General features: G+C 45.5%; 1 protein-coding gene and 1 long non-coding RNA gene across 3 annotated transcripts; one reads left to right on the forward strand and one right to left on the reverse strand.

The window, feature by feature from the left end:
* Nucleotides 1-152: 152 nt before the first annotated feature.
* On the reverse strand, nt 153-7,291 carry LOC146520933 (uncharacterized). Its single transcript, XR_014873209.1, has 3 exons — nt 6,112-7,291; nt 5,949-6,023; nt 153-1,307 (listed from the first exon to the last, which is right to left on the reverse strand). It is a non-coding gene; the product is annotated as an uncharacterized LOC146520933 (long non-coding RNA).
* Nucleotides 5,458-18,744, forward strand: atp1b2a (ATPase Na+/K+ transporting subunit beta 2a). Of its 2 annotated transcripts, XM_085154486.1 has the most exons (9): nt 5,458-5,694; nt 12,598-12,726; nt 12,820-12,924; nt 13,035-13,114; nt 15,874-15,999; nt 16,177-16,236; nt 16,403-16,429; nt 16,586-16,681; nt 16,780-18,744. In XM_085154486.1, the coding sequence occupies exons 1-9, from the start codon at nt 5,589-5,591 to the stop codon at nt 16,942-16,944; spliced, it is 894 nt and encodes a 297-aa protein (XP_085010612.1). In that variant the 5' UTR covers nt 5,458-5,588; the 3' UTR covers nt 16,945-18,744. The 2 variants fall into 2 exon arrangements, with proteins under 2 accessions (XP_085010612.1, XP_085010613.1); XM_085154487.1 differs by lacking the exon at nt 16,403-16,429 and having other exon boundaries at nt 5,460-5,694.
* Nucleotides 18,745-21,486: the final 2,742 nt, after the last annotated feature.

Raw genomic sequence — 21,486 nt, forward strand, 5'->3', positions numbered from 1 at the left:
GACACAGCAAGAAAAATATCTGTAAACTAAACTTCATTTTCACCCTTGACTATTGTATGACACGCACACATCAATGAAAACTAAACACATTTTTGCTATAAATTCAGTTAATTTTAGTTAGTTTTCCTTTTTTTATTTTATTTTAATTTCCGTTAACGAAAATGTTTTTTCACTTGTTTTCGTTATTTCGTTCGAACCGTAGTAAAGGGACCTCCATCTAGGGCTGTTTGATATAACGATATATATCGATGACGATATAAAAACATCTATCGTTTCATTTCACGCTATCGTTTGTTTCGTGGTGTCGCAAAATAAACTGTTTACAGCAATATTTGTTCATGTTTTGATGTCACTGTAGTGGCTATATTAATTTCTTAAAGTTCTCTCTTTCTCTTATATTTAATATAACCACTATGGACGGACAAGCGCCTGTTTTTATGCGTTGTCGTTAGCAACAACGACAGTAACACCTTCTCGTGTCCGCTTTTTATGTTCCACATAAACCTTTCACAATAAAGCTCAAGATCCTGTTGAGACTTTTCAAAATAAACTGAATCACGTGAAAGAGCAGATTATTTACGGATGAGAAGTAAAAAAGACGCCAGATGCTAAAAAATAAACCTTAGACTCAAACGTTAGAACAGGCTTTTCCCCGCAGCACGCCGTGTAATAAATACAAAGAAAACGGCGCCGTTACAACTTATGTCTAAAAATGTATCGTTTCATGCATTGGTTAAAACACTCGACTCCAGCTACATGACGCGCAGCTGGAAACACTTCACACAAGTCGAGCTGCCCGAGATTCACAGAATTTACAGAAAATGTTACATTTTAGTGATTTATATTGTTATCGGACGATAGATGTTTTATATCGGGAGATGAGATTTTGATATGAGACCCTAGAAACTAGGTTGAGCTCAGCCGAGTAGGTACTAGATGAGAGGCGCAGAAGATTGCAAACATTACTGACAGACGATCTGTGCACAGCTGAACAAACATGAGTGTCGGGGCTGTGAGTACTTATGTCCATGTTATACTTTAACATGGACAGTCAGCTGACTGTGCAGAGACTGTTTACTGTGTGCAGAGGTGGAGATGAATGTCCTGTTGGAATAAGGCTGTAACGTGACAACACGAGGAACACTGAATGCTTCCAGGATGATGTGCAGAGATCATCTACGATGTTTCTGTGTCTCCTGCTCGTCTCCCTTTAATCTGTCTTCATCCACCCCTCAGTGTTCCTGCTGTCCTCTCGTCCTCATGTCCCTGCAGCTCCACGTTATAACCACTAGATGGCAGACTTCTCCCTGTTAGAGGATAAGAACATGTTACAGTCCAGACTGCGAGCTGCTGCTTTTTCCTCCACATTTCTGATGTCCTGTAGAGTCGCTGCTCCACAGGTGACCGATCCACAGCTGTGGCCTGCAGGAGCAGCATCAGCTCAGACGCTGATAGCAGCAGGAGGCTCTGTGTGTGTTTAATGTGTAATAAAAGTGTCTGTAACTGTCTGTATCCTGTGATGGAGCCCTGTCACACTCGGTCCTTTTATTTCATTATATCTGTTTCAATAAAGGAGTCCTCGCTCTGTGAAGGTTCAGACTCGTGTTCTTCAGTCTGGAGGAGACTTCAGGAGATGTAACTGTCTTCATGAGTTAAAGGTCCGATGTTTGGACACACCTGGACAGGTTAGGATGATGTGTGATGGAGACACAGAGGCTTTTATTTATGCACAGGAAACAGAATTGTGTTATTGATTATGATGAAGATGATGATGGTGTGGCATTAAGAAGCATGATAAAACATAGTTTCCCACAGAGACGAGGTCTGAGTTTGGACCTCAGCACGACTGTGAAAGTTTAAGTCACTGCATCATAAACACATCATAAATAAACTGTGTTAATAAACCAGAACACGAGGACCTGTCTCTGTCTACTGTGAAGTCAATCTGCAGGTTTGAGGTACTCCCAGAGAGGATCCAACCAATCAGGAGGGCCGAACACAGACCACAAAGCACATGTTTCTGGTTTGTGATTGGCTGAGCGATCGACAGCCGCCATGTTTAACCCTTTAAAGCCGGTCGGAGCGGGCACGCTCTGTTTTGCGTAACTATTTTTAAATCCCGGTAGCTCTGCAACCACGTGAGCTAGCGCAATAATTTTTTTTGCATATGAAACCGGAGGAGTTGTACTTACATCTTATGCCATCAGCTTGTCCTCGGTCACAGTTTCCTTCCACATAAAGCTTTGCAAAAACTGCATAAAAAGCACTTGCAGCAACAAAAACATAATATTCCAGAAACACGCTTTGCCGATCCGATCAGCTGTTCATAACACTTCCTACGTTGGAATAGACGTCAGCGTGAACTATCGCATGTCCGCCATGACCTGCCCGAAACCGGAAGTGACGTCATTTTCGCGGAAATGTAGTTTTTTACCATCAAGGCCTCATGAGCCTATACTGGTGTTTTTAAAAGTTATCTTTGACTTCATGACTTTCTGTGTGGTTTCTGGGATGCTTAGGACTAGGGATGGGTATCGTTTAGGTTTTATCCGATACCGGTGCCAAACCGGTACTTTTGAAACGGTGCCGGTGCTTAAACGGTGCCCAAACCGGTGCTTAAAGAATGGAAAACACAAAATTGGTCCAAAAACCTCTCATGTTCAGCTGTTTTTTTTGTAAAAAGATAACAATGTTAGTCTTTTCTGCAGGTATAGGGCATATATGGTATCACTCTGGGCTGGAAGCAGTCCAGAGTGATGCAAACAATGGAAGCAAACAATGGAAAAAACACAAACTTTGTCCAAAAACCTCTCATGTTTAGCTGTTTTCCACTTTTTCTTCGGTCATTTTAGCCTTTTTGGCCAGGGTGAAGGGAGTATCTGCCATCAAACAAGAAGACAGCCGCATGTAGCTATGATGGTGTTTGCTAGTTCACGTTACATGCATTAATTTAATAACGCGGTTAGCTTACTCAACGTAAATTACACACGAACAACATTAAGCTACTCACGCAGAGAAGAACGGCTGCTGCTGCCATCATCATTTCTGCTACACTGGCAGGGCTAGGTTCATCGGATTTAAAGTGTGACCTCCTTTGACAGTATCAGCTTAAAGCACTTGTTGCAGCTGCTGAGTTTGCATCTTTTGCTGTAAAGTGCAGCCAGACTTTTGACCGCTTTGCCTTGGGCATTTTTAATCTGTAGCTCTGCTCTAAAAGAACGTACGTACCTGGACCCGCCTACTATCCTCGAAACGTAAAATGATTGGCTAGAATCTAAAGTGTATCATTCCATACCAGTTGGTGGCGGTAATGCACCTTTCAGTTGTTTGCCAACCGCCAATAGAAATGTAAGGAAGAAGAAAGTGTATCACAGCTCAGGAAAAAAAAGCACCGAAATAAAGTACCGAAATGCGCGCTGCTTTTCGGTCTGGTTACTACCGTTTATGTCAGAACCGGTGCCATCATGGCACCGGATACCGGTACCCATCCCTACTTAGGACTCATATTGCACTGCTGGAAATAGTTTATTTTGATGCATATGCTGCTTTTTTGCAAATTTGCACTATAATATTTATTTTCGTTTTTCCTGCAGTGTATAAAAATTGGTGTATTTCAAAAATAAAACTATGAAGACACTCAAAATTAGTTTCCTGTGGTGGGAAACTATTTTGTGCAACTTTTTTGTATTTACAGTTTTGAGGGATAAGCCTCTTAAATTTCTCTAACTAGAAATATATGTTAAAAAAACAAAAACGATTTTCAATTTTTTTGTAGTTTATTGCACTTTTTTTGCAATTTATGTAATTACTATGCACTTAATTCATACATATTATTAAAATCTAGGCTGTAATGGTTGTATTGATGTATAGCAACTTGAAATGCTCCCAAAAATGGCTCCACAGCATGTAAACATATAATATAAGCTCTGGCGGACTTGGTAGGTCTTAAAGGGTTAAACAGACTCGGTCTGTCTGGACTTCCATCATCCTCTCAGCTGTCACACTGTTTCACACTGTTTGCACCACTGCAAGCTTTGCTATCGATCACTGATACCAACACTGATGCTTTTAACTTAATTAGGGCAGGCGGTGAGTCATGACATCAGTCATCATTTGGGACCTTTCCACAGTAGTTACCACAACAAAACACACCCTTCAGCTTTTATTTTGAAAGTTTTTCTGGGAGACCATGAATGTTCCTGTCTCTGAAAGACTTTGGTTCAGCTTCTGTTGTTTAAATGTGCTGTAGGCTGCAAAAAGACACGTTTAACACGTTTCACTGGTCTTCATGCTGAACTTAGATAGGAACAAAGTATTGCAGTAGTATTGATCCGACACTAACACCAGCGTGGTATCAATACTAGGGATCTGCTTGCTCTATTAAAACCAGCATGATGTTTCATAAACACTCAGGCTGTGTCCTCAGACATGCTCTGTTTCAGCTCTGTCATGTTTACTGAGCAGAGTGCATGATGGGATACAGCAGAAACAGGACAGGCTACTGTGATACTGGCGGAGGCTGAAGGCTCTGCAGTCGTTGGGAGAAGGAGATCCAGCTGTTTTATCTGATCCAGTCATATGATAATAACACGTTTGCTTTAAAGATAAAGCTTTGGTCCTGCAGCTACATCCCACATCTAGACTGGACTGCTGCACCTCTCTCTGGTTGGGCCTTCAACACCCGTCTCTCCATCGCTTCCAGTCAGTCCAAAATGCTGCTGCACGTCTTTTAACAGGTGCTAAAACACCACTGCAGTTTGGCTAATTTATGTTTATGATTTGTTCTTACCCTTTTAAATGTTAAATATGTTGTCTTTGCTTCAAATACATCACAGTTACTCTTTGGTCCCATAGCTGGCGTTCTGCACTGGATCACACTGTAAGAACTGTTACTCAGATACTTTAAAGAAGTAAGACAACATTTTAAAAACACTTTTTGTAAGAGACTTAATACTTTTTTGACTGTAAGCTGAACACTGAATAGTCTACGGCAAACATCTACAAACGGAGTAAAGCCAGTGTCAAAATGTAACTACATTAAATACATCACACTTCAGTAAAGTCGTAGTATTTAAAAGAAAAACTGGGTTTATTAATTCTGACGAAATCAGCTGCTCTGTGATTTATAAGTACAAACATAACTAACACATACATGTATTTATGAACCTGTAGTATTTGTACACAGTTTGTGTGATATATCAGTATAATTATATACTAACCTGTGGTATTTGTAGTATTTGTACTTTATCTGTTACTGTCAGTTCTCGGGCGTTTCTAATAAATTGGCCGTGCGTGATGACGTCTGCTCAGTCGATCAGCTGCTGGTTATGGTACACGTGAGTGACGTCACGGTCACGTTCCCCCCCACGGTCCGGTCTATGATGTCATGGTCTGTCAATCCCGCAGAGGGCGGGGTCTCCTTGCGCCGCGATTGGCGAGTGACGTCAGCGGGCGCTGAAGGGGAGGGGTTTATCCCAGAGAGCGAGTGTCCGCGCGCTCCGTCAGCCGCATCCTCGTCATCAGGGACTTGGAGAGCCTCCATCATCACCTCGTCTTTCATCACCTCCATCACCTCCGTCTGCTCCATCATGTCCGGCTCTAAGGAGGACGACCGGAAGGGCTCGAGTGAGTGGCGGGAATTCTTCTGGAACCCGAGGACGCACGAGCTGCTGGGCCGGACCGCCGCCAGCTGGGGTCAGTACCGCGGCATCCGTGCGCGTCTCCGCGAATCGGTTTGTGTGTTCACGGCATCTGTGCGCGCGCACGGCTGATTATTGACTACTGATCGATCTGCTAACGGTCCGTTTATCAGCCACACTCTGATCATTGATTGAGCAGAGGGCAGCCGGTGGTTTCCAAACTGTGGGGCGGGACCCTCGGGGCAGACGATGTTTTAGCTCTGAACTGATGTGTTGTATTGATTATAATCAATGAGTATTGGAGCTTACCTGTGAACAGCTGCTGAGGACTAACACACCTGAGCTCCTGATGTCAGCAGGCGGCTCCCACCTGTCCAGGTGTACCTGCCCGTCACAGGTGACGTGGGTTTAGATTCGTCCTATTGCTGTGAATCTCATTGTACATGCTCACACTGCCTGAGCGTCTGCTTACCTGGATGCATTCAGGTGATCGTCCCAGGCTGTTTCTGATTGGATGAAAGCTCTGTTGGTCTGCACTGCGGCTTAAATCTGGTTTGTCTCAGACTGAGTCAGCTGCACCTGAAGAGGTGTGTTTGAGGTCAGCTGTTTCCAGCTGTTTCCAGCTGTTTCCAGGTGTGTCTGTGAGCTCAGAGCTCCATCCTCAGGTGATCTGTTCCACGGTCCAATCAGCTCGCTGTGTCACAGGTGGCCTCAGAGATCAATACAGTCACAGACTTCAGTTACTGACGGTCGATGTGATCGAACATCAGGAGGAACGTCGGTCTGATTCTGTTACAGTGATAACTGATCACAGCTGATCAATAACCCTGATCGGCTCTGATCAGCTGACTCTCATGACGACCAATACTGAAGCAGTGATGTTGGCGGCCTCTCTCTCTCTGAGTGAGAGTGATGCTCGCTCGCCCTCTGACAGCCATGTCCTGTCTGAAGGTCATTCTTTAATGTGTGTGTGTTCAGAGTACCATCCAATCAAACGCGTCCGCTTAATCCAGATTAAGACACACTCACACACACGGGCAGATATGTTAGAGTGCTCCTTAAAGGGACAGTACAACATGTCACTGACTCAGAGGGAGGTTGTAGTCACTCTACTGGTCACATGACCATAGTGGGTGGAGACAAAACATCCAGAATCAGGCAGTTAGAGCACAGTGAGGTCGCGGTTTTTCAGGAGGGAGCTTAGTGTGTTTAACCAGTGTTATAGAAGGTTCTAGATTCTTCTGAAGAGGAACGAGGTGTGTTTGGACAGAGCTGATGGAGGTAGTGCTCTGGGTGGAACCAGTCACCTCAGCTTTATTCACACAGCACCGGTTCACAGCAGTGACACAGTGTTTCTCTGAGGTCAGAGGTCACAGTGAAGAAACACACAGCTCTGCTGTCACTTCCAACATAAATGAAGACAGAAACTAAACAGCAGTGACGTTTGTGGGGTTACTGAAGTTGGCTGGTAGATAAAACTAATGTCTAACATTTTCGACATGAAGGGAAGTTTAGAAATCGGGCTGTTGGGGTCAGAGTAGCTTTTCTTCATAACTGGTTGCACAACTGTGTGTTTGAAGGCAGTATGAACACAGCCTGATGACAAGGAGGAGTTCATTTAAAGTAAGATACAGGGTCCAATAGTGGTCAGAGCTTCCTTAATGATGCGTAAAGGAAGAATGCCATGCAGCGTATTGCAGCTTCTCAAATGATCGATTATTTCTTTTAAAGTCGAAAAGGATACGGGCTCAGACTGTTGAAAATAGAGCATTCAGACTGCCGGCAGATATGGCTCCTTAGTGCTGAGAGCTTATCTATAAAGTAATAGTTTATAAAGTAAGTTTGTCTTTTTTCCATCTCCTCTCAGCTCGGCGACATTCCCGCCAGAGAGCGCGAGTGGATTCATTGAGCCATGGTTGTGGCTGAATGTGGGCTTCAAGCGTTAAGTCCTTAATGGAGCCACAATGTCTGAAATCGAGGAGTATGTTGAAATAAAGGAGTTAGCACGTTCATCAGCCGATAGCCGTATTACAGTAGATATCATAAAAAGTAGAGTTGGTAAAGGCCGCGGAGAAGCATCCGTACATCCGTAATGCACACGTCCAGACTGGATGACCAGATCAAGCGTGTGGCCTTTAACCGGCACTAGAAGGCATGAGCACATCCCCCTGTCCTCGCTAACTTACACTGGCACAAATATCACATTGGTTTCAGAATCCTAATGCTCACTTTTAAAAGTCGAACTAACCTGGCCCTAGCTACCTAACTGATCTCCTTGATCAACCCAAGGCGAGCACTAAGATCCTCCAGCCAACTGCTCCTAATGCAACCAAGGTCTCGTTTAACAACCAGCCATTGCTGCTCCTAGACTCTGGAATAATCTCCCAGTTGAAATCCATACATTGGAATCAATTCAATCCTTCAAATCACACTTAGAACCACACTTGTTTAACTTAGCTTTTGAAACAAATCACTTTGAACTTCATTGGGTCTGCACTACACCAGCTAAATGCAATTTTAAGTATCATTGTACTATTTGTTTCTTGTTCTGGCCGCATTGCGGTTTTATTGTGAAGCACTTTGATGTACACTAAAATGTGCTGTAGAAATACATTTTGACTATATAATGATGTGCTTTTGATCGCTAGCGACACAGCTATGTTAGCATAACACAGTGAAGCTGGAGGATGAACGCTAACCTTTTTCCACTCGATAAAAGTTAGCATGAGGGTTCTCGATGGTTAGGCAATCGCATGGCAGGATGCTGTAAACGGACCAAACTTCAGTCAGGAGAACAACTGAGATAATCCATCCACAATACGAGGTTAGTCATTAATGTACTGCAACAACATGGGAACAGAGCAGCTGTGAGAGAATTCAGCATTAATGAATCAATGGTACAGAAGTGGAGGAAGCGCAGTTTTTGGCTTTCCTCATGTTCTGAAACGTGCTTCGTCTCTTTGCTTTTACTGTCACCCGGCGTCATGTACAGATGATTTTGTTTGCAGCCGCTGCAATGCTTTCAACCAAAACAGGTGCAGCTAGATGACACCATCAACATGCTCTATCGTGGTATAGTCTAAATCTACTGTTGGAAAGTTGAAAGGCTTTCCCAACGTAACTTTTCTGTTTTGGAGGCAGTGAACGCAGCGCACAGTCGAGTTTTAATAGCTTACTTACATCTGGGCTTGTGTGGTACTCTGCACTGGCTGCAGTGGTTTCTATCAGAGTCACGTTTATCGGTGTGTGTGCAAACACATACAAGGAATTTGGTTCTGGTCGACGGTGTCTCTGAAGCACCACAGTGTAAAACACAACAACATGTAAACGGCACCAACAAAACAATAATTCTATATGCATAAAAACAGGATTACAGAAATGAATACCACAGAGTGTTTAATGTACAATTATATCTAGTGATGTGAAGCAGTGTGACAGGTCAACTGTTTAGGAGGGAGACACCAGCCAATCATTTTAAGTTTCCGAGGATAGTAGGCGGGTCCAGGTACGTACGTTCTTTTAGAGCAGAGCTACAGATTAAAAATGCCCAAGGTGAAGCGGTCAAAGTCTGGCTGTACTTCACAGCAAAAGATGCAAACTCAGCAGCTGCAACAAGTGCTTTAAGCTGATACTGTGATGTTGTCAAAGGAGGTAACACCTCAAATCTGATGAAACACCTGGCGACGCATAGCGGTTTTTAAAAGCCGAGAAATGCGTCGTATTTGATAGCTTGCTGCGAGACCTCACACCGAGCACATCTACTGCGGGTGTGGTGCCTGTTATCGACCCGGAGTTAGCAACATCCCCCAAAAACCCGAAGAGGAGAGTCCTGGCCCCTAGCCCTGCCAGTGTAGCAGAAATGATGAGGATGCAGCAGCAGCCATTCTTCTCTGCGTGAGTAGCTTAATGTTGTTCGTGTGTAATTTACGTTGAGTAGGCTAACCACGTTATTACATTAATGCATGTAAGGTGAACTAGCAAACACCATCATAGCTACATGCGGCTGTCTTCTTGTTTGATGGCAGATACTCCCTTCACTCTGGACAAAAAGGCTAAAATGACCAAAGAAAAAGTGGGAAACAGTTAAACATGAGAGGTTTTTGGACAAAGTTTGTGTTTTTTCCATTGTTTAAGCTGCTTCCAGCCAAGAGTGATACCATATATGCCCCATAGCTGCAGAAAAGGCTAACATTGTTATCTTTTTACAAAAAAACAGCTGAACATGAGAGGTTTTTGGACAAAGTTTGTGTTTTTTCCATTGTTTAAGCACCGGTTTGAGCACCGTTTAAGCACCAGCACCGTTTCAAAAGTACCGGTTTGGCACCGGTATCAGATAAAACCTAAACGATACCCATCCCTACCCATGAGGCTACATTCTTTAGTGCTATGCCTGTAAAACTCTGCTCACATTGCATCCATATTAAATCATTTTTTGAATAATTTTAAAAATGTTTCTTCACGTCAATATGTGGGCCGCAAGTGGGGATGACATGGACTGCAGGTGACCTGCAGGCCACAGGTTTGAGACCCCTGGCCTAAGGGAAGCATGTATAATGTAAACAGAATTGGTCCTAGCACTGAACCCTGTGGGACTCCATAGCTGACCTTGTGTCTACAAGTCACCAATTGATCCAGACAAATATAACACGGACAGCACTACCTTCAATCTAACAAGGTAGTACAGAGCTCTTAATGAAACATCAGAAAGCTTATCAGACCAAAATAACTGCACGACCGGGCTCAGAAGATGTGACAAGGAAGAGAGAGACCACACAAAGGCTCAATATGCTATAAGCTATTTTAATGGAACAAAGTAAAGAAACCTAAAAACAGATCAAGTGGTGCGACATCCATGGCTGAATGCACCATGTCAGGATAAGTTCTCGATCACCCAGGGAAGCATGAGGAGTTTCTTTATAACACACTGGGGACTGGCCTACTAAGGTGTGCTGCATCTGAAACTGGGTCAGCTCCACCAACTAGACACCTGAAAGAAACAGGCGACAGGAAAGCAAGGCTAGCCCACTGGCTGTCACAGCGAACAAGTAAAACCTCTGTTGGAGTAGCATTCAGGGCGTTGACGGTGACAACAGTGGGTAGATTATATCCTTAAACTCAGCTACTGCACTTTCAGAAAGACATCTACTGTGATGAAGTCAGAGATGGGGGACAGTGAGGACCTGTGTGTTCTCCACCAGCTCTCTGCCACTATCGCAGGGCTCTAGACTAACTTTTTGCCAGGGTTGCACTCACATTTTTCAACCGCATTGCTTAACACCGCAGTTTTACATGTGCACTTTCTTTGGGGGGAAGTCCATACAGACAATATTCATTTCTAAATTATTAACTAACAAACTTGTGCTTAAAGTGCTTTGTCAATATTGTAGAAAATGTTCAACTTAATCATCATCTCGGCTCCTCTGACGACCTGTTTGCTGCTGCATGCTGCTGAAAGGCAGTGGGGACACTTGGGCATTTATTACCCACAGCTACATCCACTTCTGTCAGGCCTAGGCTGCTCACTAGGGCTGGGTATCATCACTGATTTCTATCATCCATTCGATTCCGGTTTTCAAAGTCCTGATTTGATTCAACTTAGCCTCAGACAGTCAGAAATATCATAATTCTGATCATTTATCAGTACTGATACACATGAGACTTCATCAGAATTGTGAACATCACAGCAGAGGCCTTTGTGTGAAAGTAACTGAGAATAAAACAGAAAAACATGAAGGAGATTTTCCTGGTCTGGCTTTTTATAGCAGATAACCTTAAAATATTCTGCAATATTCTGCAGTTTTGTATAAATTTAAAAAGTTTTAATTTCTTCAGTATTGAACAGCAGAAATGAGGCTTTCTTGTCGGAGGTCATTTAAGTGAAAACAGAAAAAGACAGCTCTGTAAACAACGGTACACTGGTGGGTGATAAGCGAATGAATAATGCAGAAAACAGAGATTTGAGATGGGAAACTGTTCCTGAAGTACAGAGAGAGAGCTGTGCATGTAGTGTGATTTTATCGTGGTGGAAGCAAAACAGCAAAAGTCAGAGGGAATTCATGACGACATTCATCAAATGTGAAGCGTAGTTTGCTGCTTCTTTTGCTGCTGGCTCGGCGAATTTTGGTTGGAGAGACAAAACCTGCAGCTCAGAATCAGCGCAAAAAGACGTAAACACAGAGCGGACGCATCAGAATCGCTGAGCTCCGACAGCGTGTCCGTCTACGGGCCGTCGGCTGAGAAAGCCGAGAAAGACAAAGCTGATTCTGATGCGTCGGGTCAGTGTTTACGTCTTTGTGTGGAATCCGTTAATGAATTGATATCGCCTTATTCAGACTACTCACCTCTCTCTTCCACCTGCACTTTCAACTGGACCACGGCCAATCAGAGAGGTCCGCCCCTGACTATATCTGATTGGTTTAGTCCACGATAGGGGCATAATGTGTCTGTTGTTGACCACACGGAGAGTTTTTTTTTTGTTACCCGAACAGTTGGTTGTACTGGTGCGACCAAATATTTATTTTAGTCGCACAATTGAAACATTTGGTCGCATTTGCGACTAAATTGGTCGCACTCCAGCGTCAGGGTCACCTGCAAGTGTTCCCAGGTGTGGACGAGGACGTCTGATGAGGAAATGAAGGCTCTCAGTGAGCGTGTGATTCTCTCACCTTCTCTCAGTGGTTGGATGATGGCGGCGAGCCTGAGTCTGCCATAGATATTGTCATGTGACCATCAGAGCCCCTCTGAGGTCAGCTGGAATCAGACGATGGATGAAGAGGAACAGAGGCTGAGCAGATTACAGTACCTCCCCCTCCCCCTTACACCGATGACCTACTTCAGTATGAATCGAGGGGTGGGGGAGGGGCTAAGCACAAGAGGATTATAAAGATGACATTAGAGGAGGGAACGGGGGAGGGGCATGCTGTGCTCTGAGTAACCATGGCGCCACCTCCCTCCACAGGCCTGATCCTGCTCTTCTACCTGATCTTCTACCTGTGTCTGGCCGGCATGTTCGCCTTCACCATGTATATCATGCTGCTCACGCTCGACGACTACAAGCCCACCTGGCAGGACCAGCTGGCCACTCCAGGTGAGGACACCACACCCACAGCAGAGAGGGGCGGGGTTTATCAACAGGCTCATGAGCTGTGATTGATTAGCGCTGACCTGCTTCCTGTTTCAGGGATGATGATTCGCCCAAAGGGAAACCAGCTGGAGATCACCTTCTCCACCTCAGACACCGAGAGCTGGGACGGCTTCATCCACAATCTCAACTCCTTCCTGTCCCGTAAGAGCCCCGCCTCTTTAACCACTTATCAATACAACTGAAAGGTTACCTGCCCACTGACCTGTCACACCTGTGTCTGTACCTGTGTGTCTGTACCTGTGTGTCTGCAGCGTACAACGACAGCTATCAGGTTCAGACCAACGACGAATGCACACCTGACGAGTACTTCATCCAAGAGGACAGCGGAGAGGTATGACCTACACCTGTCTGACCTACACCTGTCTGTCTGACCCACACCTGTCTGACCTACACCTGTCTGTCTGACCGACACCTGTCTGTTTGACCTACACCTGTCTGACCTACACCTGTCTGACCTACACCTGTCTGTCTGACCGACACCTGCCTGTCTGACCGACACCTGTCTGTTTGACCTACACCTGTCTGTCTGACCTACACCTGTCTGTTTGACCTACACCTGTCTGTCGGACCGACACCTGTCTGTCTGACCGACACCTGTCTGTTTGACCTACACCTGCCTGTCTGACCTACACCTGTCTGTCTGACCGACACCTGTCTGTCTGACCTACACCTGTCTGTTTGACCGACACCTGCCTGTCTGACCCACACCTGTCTGTCTGACCCACACCTGCCTGTTTGACCTACACCTGTCTGTCTGACCCACACCTGTCTGACCTGCACCTGTCTGTATGACCTACACCTGTCTGTCTGACCTACACCTGTCTGTTTGACCTACACCTGTCTGTCTGACCCACACCTGTCTGACCTGCACCTGTCTGTATGACCTACACCTGTCTGTCTGACCTACACCTGTCTGTTTGACCTACACCTGTCTGTCTGACCTACACCTGTTTGACCTACACCTGTCTGTCTGACCTACACCTGTCTGTCTGACCTACACCTGTTTGACCTACACCTGCCTGTCTGACCTACACCGGTCTGTTTGACCTACACCTGTTTGACCTACACCTGTCTGTCTGACCTACACCTGTCTGTCTGACCTACACCTGCCTGTTTGACCTACACCTGTCTGTCTGACCTACACCTGTTTGACCTACACCTGCCTATCTGACCTACACCTTTCTGTCTGACCGACACCTGCCTGTCTGACCTACACCTGCCTATTTGACCTACACCTGTCTGTCTGACCTACACCTGTCTGTTTGACCTACACCTTTTTGACCTACACCTGTCTGTCTGACCTACACCGGTCTGTTTGACCTACACCTATTTGACCTACACCTGTCTGTTTGACCTACACCTGTCTGTCTGACCTACACCTGTCTGTTTGACCTACACCTTTCTGTCTGACCTACACCTGTCTGACCTACACCTGTCTGTTTGACTACACCTGTCTGTCTGACCTACACCTGTCTGTCTGACCTACACCTGTCTGTTTGACCGACACCTGTCTGTTTGACCTACACCTGTCTGTCTGACCTACACCTGTTTGTTTGACCTACACCTGTTTGACCTACACCTGTCTGTCTGACCTACACTGGTCTGTTTGACCTACACCTATTTGACCTACACCTGTCTGTTTGACCTACACTTGTCTGTCTGACCCACACCTGTTTGTTTGACCTACAACTGTCTGTCTGGCCTACACCGGTCTGTTTGACCTACACCTGTCTGTCGGACCGACACCTGTCTGTCTGACCGACACCTGTCTGTTTGACCTACACCTGCCTGTCTGACCTACACCTGTCTGTCTGACCGACACCTGTCTGTCTGACCTACACCTGTCTGTTTGACCGACACCTGTCTGTTTGACCTACACCTGTCTGTCTGACCCACACCTGTCTGTCTGACCCACACCTGCCTGTTTGACCTACACCTGTCTGTCTGACCCACACCTGTCTGACCTGCACCTGTCTGTATGACCTACACCTGTCTGTCGGACCTACACCTGTCTGTTTGACCTACACCTGTCTGTCTGACCCACACCTGTCTGACCTGCACCTGTCTGTATGACCTACACCTGTCTGTCTGACCTACACCTGTCTGTTTGACCTACACCTGTCTGTCTGACCTACACCTGTTTGACCTACACCTGTCTGTCTGACCTACACCTGTCTGTCTGACCTACACCTGTTTGACCTACACCTGCCTGTCTGATCTACACCGGTCTGTTTGACCTACACCTGTTTGACCTACACCTGTCTGTCTGACCTACACCTGTCTGTCTGACCTACACCTGCCTGTTTGACCTACACCTGTCTGTCTGACCTACACCTGTTTGACCTACACCTGCCTATCTGACCTACACCTTTCTGTCTGACCGACACCTGCCTGTCTGACCTACACCTGCCTATTTGACCTACACCTGTCTGTCTGACCTACACCTGTCTGTTTGACCTACACCTTTTTGACCTACACCTGTCTGTCTGACCTACACCGGTCTGTTTGACCTACACCTATTTGACCTACACCTGTCTGTTTGACCTACACCTGTCTGTCTGACCTACACCTGTCTGTTTGACCTACACCTTTCTGTCTGACCTACACCTGTCTGACCTACACCTGTCTGTCTGACCTACACCTGTCTGTCTGACCTACACCTGTCTGTTTGACCGACACCTGTCTGTTTGACCTACACCTGTCTGTCTGACCTACACCTGTTTGTTTGACCTACACCTGTTTGACCTACACCTGTCTGTCTGACCTACACTGGTCTGTTTGACCTACACCTATTTGACCTACACCTGTCTGTTTGACCTACACCTGTCTGTCTGACCCACACCTGTTTGTTTGACCTACAACTGTCTGTCTGACCTACACCGGTCTGTTTGACCTACACCTGTCTGACCTACACCTGTCTGTCTGACCTACACCTTTCTGTTTGACTGACACCTGTCTGTCTGACCGACACCTGTCTGTCTGACCTACACCTGTTTGTTTGACCTACACCTGTCTGTCTGACCTACACCTGTCTTTCTGACCTACACCTGCCTGTTTGACCCACACCTGTTTGACCTGCTCTCTCTGCAGGTGAGGAACAATCCCAAACGTTCCTGTCAGTTCAATCGGACGATGTTGGAGGAGTGTTCGGGGGTTTTGGATCGTTTCTATGGTTACGACAAAGGACAGCCCTGCATCCTCATCAAACTGAACCGGGTATGACCTCTGACCCCCATGTTAAGCCCAGTTACACTCTAGTGTTACTGAAAATGATTTTGCCAGAGGAGGAAGTGCTTCCTCTCTGTAGGTTTCAGAAAGCGGCCAATCAAAAGAGACTTTTAACCTCAAACCCTCCAATGACATTCTCACGAGCTGTTCTTCTACCTGCTGCAGGTGATCGGGATGTTACCGGGGAAGGAAAGACAGTCTCCTTATGTCACCTGTGCAGCAAAGGTCTTTAAACCTGTCTGTCTGTGAACCTGTCTGTCTGTAAACCTGTCTGTCTGTAAACCTGTCTGTCTGTCTGTGAACCTGTCTGTCTGTAAACCTGTCTGTCTGTAAACCTGTCTGTCTGTCTGTGAACCTGTCTTCATCTCACCTGTGTCGTCTCCATCCTCAGAGGTACAGAGTGGGTGAAAATGAGTGGGTAAGACCAGCAGCCCAGGAAGTAGATCATGATAGAGTCCCTTAGTGCCTCCATCACAGAATCACAGCAGAGTTACGTGTTAGTAACCTCCAGTTACAGGTTATTGAAGCGTATTGACGACCAGTCAGAAGTATTGATCAGTGTGTTTGTGTGCAGAGGGAGGACAGCGACAAGATCGGCCTTCTGGCTTATTATCCTCCTAATGGGACCTTCAACCTCATGTACTACCCGTACTACGGCAAGAAGGCCCAGGTACTCGCTCAGTATTCACTCAGTACACACTCATGTACATGCTCAGTGCACACAGAGTACTGTACTAATACTGACATACGATGTGTTTACTGTCTCAGGTGAACTACACTCAGCCTCTAGTGGCCGTGAAGTTCCTGAACGCCTCTCTGAACACAGACATCAACGTGGAGTGTAAAGTGACCTCCAACACGCTCGCCGCCGGCAGTGACAGGGACAAGTTCGCCGGACGCGTCTCCTTCAAACTCCGAATCAACGACAAATAGACACACACACTGACACAGACACACACACACAGAAACACACACAAACACGTGAAAGCTGCACTCATCCAGATGTTTCCACTTCCTGTCACAGCCTCACACTGACCAGCTGTATTTTATATTTCCATGTTGTGTTCACTGACCAAGGTCTTGATGCGTTCACTGACCATGATGACGATGCGTTCACTGACCAGGGTCATGATGCGTTTACTGACCATGATGACGATGCGTTCACTGACCAGGGTCATGATGCGTTTACTGACCATATTCATGATGCGTTCACTGACCATGATGACGATGCGTTTACTGACCATGATGACGATGCGTTCACCGACCAGGGTCATGATGCGTTTACTGACCATTTCATGATGCGTTCACTGACCATGATGACGATGCGTTTACTGACCATGATGACGATGCGTTCACTGACCATGGTCATGATGCATTTACTGACAATGGCCATGATGCATTTACTGACCATGATCGCGATGCGTTCACTGACCAAGGTCTTGATGCGTTCACTGACCAAGGTCTTGATGCATTCACTGACCGGGGTCATGATGCATTTAGTGACAATGGCCACGATTCACTGACCATGATGACGATGCGTTCACTGACCAGGGTCATGATGCGTTTACTGACCATGTTCATGATGCATTCAGTGACCATGATGATGATGATGCGTTCACTGACCATATTCATGATGCATTCAGTGACCATGATGATGATGATGCGTTCACTGACCAGGGTCATGATGCATTTACTGACCATGATCGCGATGCGTTCACTGACTGTTTAAAGTGTCTGTTTCTCAGTGGATTCCCTGGTAGTTGTAAACACACAGTTTCTTTCTCTGATAGGACCCCTCGGTGCAGCTTTAACTCAGACACACCCACCCTCAAACCGACCAATCAGCACGCACACATAGTCTGATGTCACTGCCACTGGAGGCCGGTGACAGGGCCAGTGTTCACCTCCATGGTGGATCAGTCTGCATGAATCAAAGAGAGAATTATTGATCCCTTGATGTACACTTTATTGATTGTTTATTTATTTGTTTGTTTACGACGTGTTTGTTTACACTAAAGTCAGAGATGAGACATGTGAACACAGAAACACTCAGACATCGACCAATCACAGTAATTAATGACCTCATAGTCAGGTGACTGATCAATCAGCCAGTCTGGAGTCAGTTCTCAATTCTCTGATAATGAACCACATCTTCTACATCATTCCCAGTCCAGAAACCACAAACCAGTTCACTAACTGGTTTGTCTTATCGGCCATGATAAAAGTCTCCTCGTTTGTTGCCACGGAAGCAGCTGAACTCACAGCCAATCGGAAGCTAGCTTTAGTTTCCATTCCCGCAGCTTTAGTGTGATGATGTCACCTCGTTTCTTCTTTTCCTTTTTGTGTGGCTGCAGCTGATTGGCTCCTTAGTTAGAAAATCAATTAGTGCTCACCTGGGTGAGTTAGGTTAGTTAACGAGGTCGTTAATGTTTGCTTTTGTTTGTTATTTATTTGTTTGTATGTGTGTTTCTGTTTCCACCATGGGACTGAGCATGACAACACACACACACACACACTCAGTGTCCTCAGCTCCGTCGGGGAAACACCCCCACTTACCTGTACTCCTGTCCACCAATTGTCTTCCTTTAAAGAAAGGGCCTGACCAATCAGAGGTTCCTGCTGTATGATGTCATCTACTGTTACCTGCTTGTAACTGGTTGATTTCTCCTGCCTGAAAATGTCCTTGTGTTCAAACAGCGAATAAAAAAAAGCAAGAAATTAAACAACAAAAAACTATTTATGTGTATTTCATCGGAGGGGGTGGGGGGGGGGGGTCCTGGATGCAGTGAACACATCACCTGTGCAGTGATGTGTTCCTGAGAATGTTGTCATGGAGACAAGCATCTTCCCGGAGGATGGGTGAGGTTTCTGTCAGTGCTCAGACTGTTTCATGTGTTTTACATAAGAGCCTCAGTTATATAAGAGCATGAGTTATAGACAGAGGTGAGCCGTGAGCCCTCTGCTGGTCACAGCCATGCATTACAACCAGACGGCCCATAATAACTACATGTCACTGTGATCAACACTGCCACCTGCTGACAACCCTGCAGTACTGCGTCGTCTTCACAAATAACAAACACTTTGATATAATGTTTTTAAGACAGTAGTGTATCCATGGTTACCATGACTGTGTAGCCAGGTACGATGTGAGTTAAACCTGAAGTTGACAGGGTAACCACACATCCTGTAGTCAAACAGGTTACATGAACTGACCTGTAGCGAGTTATTAAAGGTGAGCCAGAATTTGCTCACAGAGTCAGATCACAAAACAAGTTTGGCAGTCGAGCGATGATGCAAAGATACTCAGTAAACAAAACTATTTTAACAACATCCATGGAGACGGGGAGAGTGACGACTAGGGGACGGAAGGTCCATTTCCACGACATCAGGACAGCTACAGTATCTGAAGCTTGGACCAAACACAGAATAACTCATCGAGCCGTTATCAACGAAGCAACCTGGTCGTTTACGAACAGTTTATTAAGTTCAACTTCACAAATCCAATAATTTTGACTGCCTTCTTTTCTGTTCAAATTTCTAAAACCACACGTACCATCTCTCTAGCTCTTGAATAAACCTGAAATACCTGCAGGACTCTGTTAAGGTCTAGCTCCGTGCTGGGATGTCCCCTGGAGTCTGTGGAGGTGGTTGGTGAGGGGAGGATGTTAGTAAAGCTGACATCCATCATGAACAACCCACATCACCCACTGCATGAGTCTGTGAGTGGGCTGAGCAGCTCCTTTAGTCAGAGACTGAAACACCCTCGCTGCAGGAAGGAGCGCTTTCACAGATCATTCATCCAACAGCAGTTAGACTCTATAACTCCTCAATCATGATGTCATAAGTCGATGGACACTGTGAACATCCACGGTCACCATGTCATGCATAATGCTTCAATGTGTACGGACATGTGCGGGTATATATGTATGTATATGTATACATGTGTATATTTACTGTGTACATGTCTATAAATAGGAATAGTAGTGGTACAATAGTTATATCAAGCTATATAGTTTATGTCTTGCATATTTCCAACCATTTCCATAATCACATACTGTGTATGCTACCATTGTATATATGGAGGAGCCACGCACATCAAAATAAAGAATTCTGTGCTTAAACAATGAATTGTAGAATAAATTCTGCATTTGTAAATTCATTTTTGAATTCCAATTTAATAAACTGCATTTCAAAATCTTTTTTCCATTTGCACTTTAATAACTTGTAACTGAACTTGTAACATTGTGTTCAGTGGCTGAGAGGAGGCGGTAGAAACCAGGATAGTGTGCAAGCACGTTGCTCCCATAAATCACAGAGAGGGCAGTGGCGCACACTAATGACATCATAAACCCTCGACATTAAAGAGAGTTTTGTAGCAGTCACACCACTGTGACTGCTACAAACTGCTTAACCAAATGATTGGATCTCATTGTTTTGTCTCTGTTTGTCAGTTAAAGGTGTGATTCTGCTGATCCCGGCCCTTCCTGTGTGGACAGGAAGTGATGTCACTCTGCAGTGCAGCAATGGGAAAACAGCTGCAGCTTATTTCTTCATTGAAGGGAGTCCACTTGAACATAATCCTAAACCAAAGCACATCCTCACTAAAGTCCAGTGGTCTGATGAAGGTTTCTATTCCTGTTCTACTAATGAGGATGGAAAGTCTCCAGAGAGCTTTCTGAGGGTCAGAGGTCAGGACAATGACATCACTTCCTGTTTATAGATACAAACCAGCCTGGTGACCTGATAATGAACTGACTGAACCATCTTCATCATCTCTCCTGCAGATTCTTCTCCCAGTACAACTTCTCCTCTTCTTCTCGCTACTCCCTCCTCTTCCCCTCCACACTCTTCCTCCTCCCTTCCTCTTTATCTCCTGGTCCTCCCTGTAGTCCTGGTCCTGGTTGGAGGTGTGGTTCTGTGGAGGAAACAGAGAGGTATGTCTCACCTGGACTAACCAGGTAACCCCTTTAACCCGAGGCTCTCTGAGAGTGACAGTCAGACTTTACTCCTGATGGCCTACTTCCTGTTTCTAACCGAGATGATGCTCAGAGCTGCCAGCTAAGCTCCACCCTCCATTAAGCTTCGCTCATTCTGGAGGTGAAGGCGTTTCTAATGGTCGTGGTCAGCTTTAGTTGACATTTATCTGGTTTCACATAGATGATGGTTCAGCTGGAGACTCTGGAGTCACATCTTCATCTCTTCACAGAGCAGCAGATTCAAATGAAGGATTTCATGACACTTTTCTGTCTGAGCTCAGAAATACTGAAGATCCTGTCCAAGTGATGATGTTTCCTAATGTTTAACGATGTTCAGTGAGTTGTTTCCTCCTGTGCTGATGTTGCTCTGTGTGATGTAGGAGGTCGGGGAGCAGAGCTGTGGAGGTGACGGCTGTCTGAGACGGAGCGTCTGCCTCTGCTGTGAGTCTCCTTCATGTTTCTCCACATGTATTATCTGTGTTTCCACCACTGGAGGGCG

The sequence above is a fragment of the Neolamprologus multifasciatus genome, chromosome 3 (assembly GCF_963576455.1).
Source record: "Neolamprologus multifasciatus chromosome 3, fNeoMul1.2, whole genome shotgun sequence".
In the NCBI taxonomy this organism is placed as follows: Eukaryota; Metazoa; Chordata; class Actinopteri; order Cichliformes; family Cichlidae; genus Neolamprologus; species Neolamprologus multifasciatus.

Excerpts from the sequence above, each read along its gene's own strand:
- atp1b2a (XM_085154486.1), top strand. The coding sequence starts at position 5,589 with ATGTCCGGCTCTAAGGAGGACGACCGGAAGGGCTCGAGTGAGTGGCGG. Across the intron at positions 12,727-12,819 it reads GGACCAGCTGGCCACTCCAG|GGATGATGATTCGCCCAAAG; the intron begins GTGAGGACACCA and ends TTCCTGTTTCAG. Across the intron at positions 16,430-16,585 it reads GAGTGGGTGAAAATGAGTGG|AGGGAGGACAGCGACAAGAT; the intron begins GTAAGACCAGCA and ends GTTTGTGTGCAG.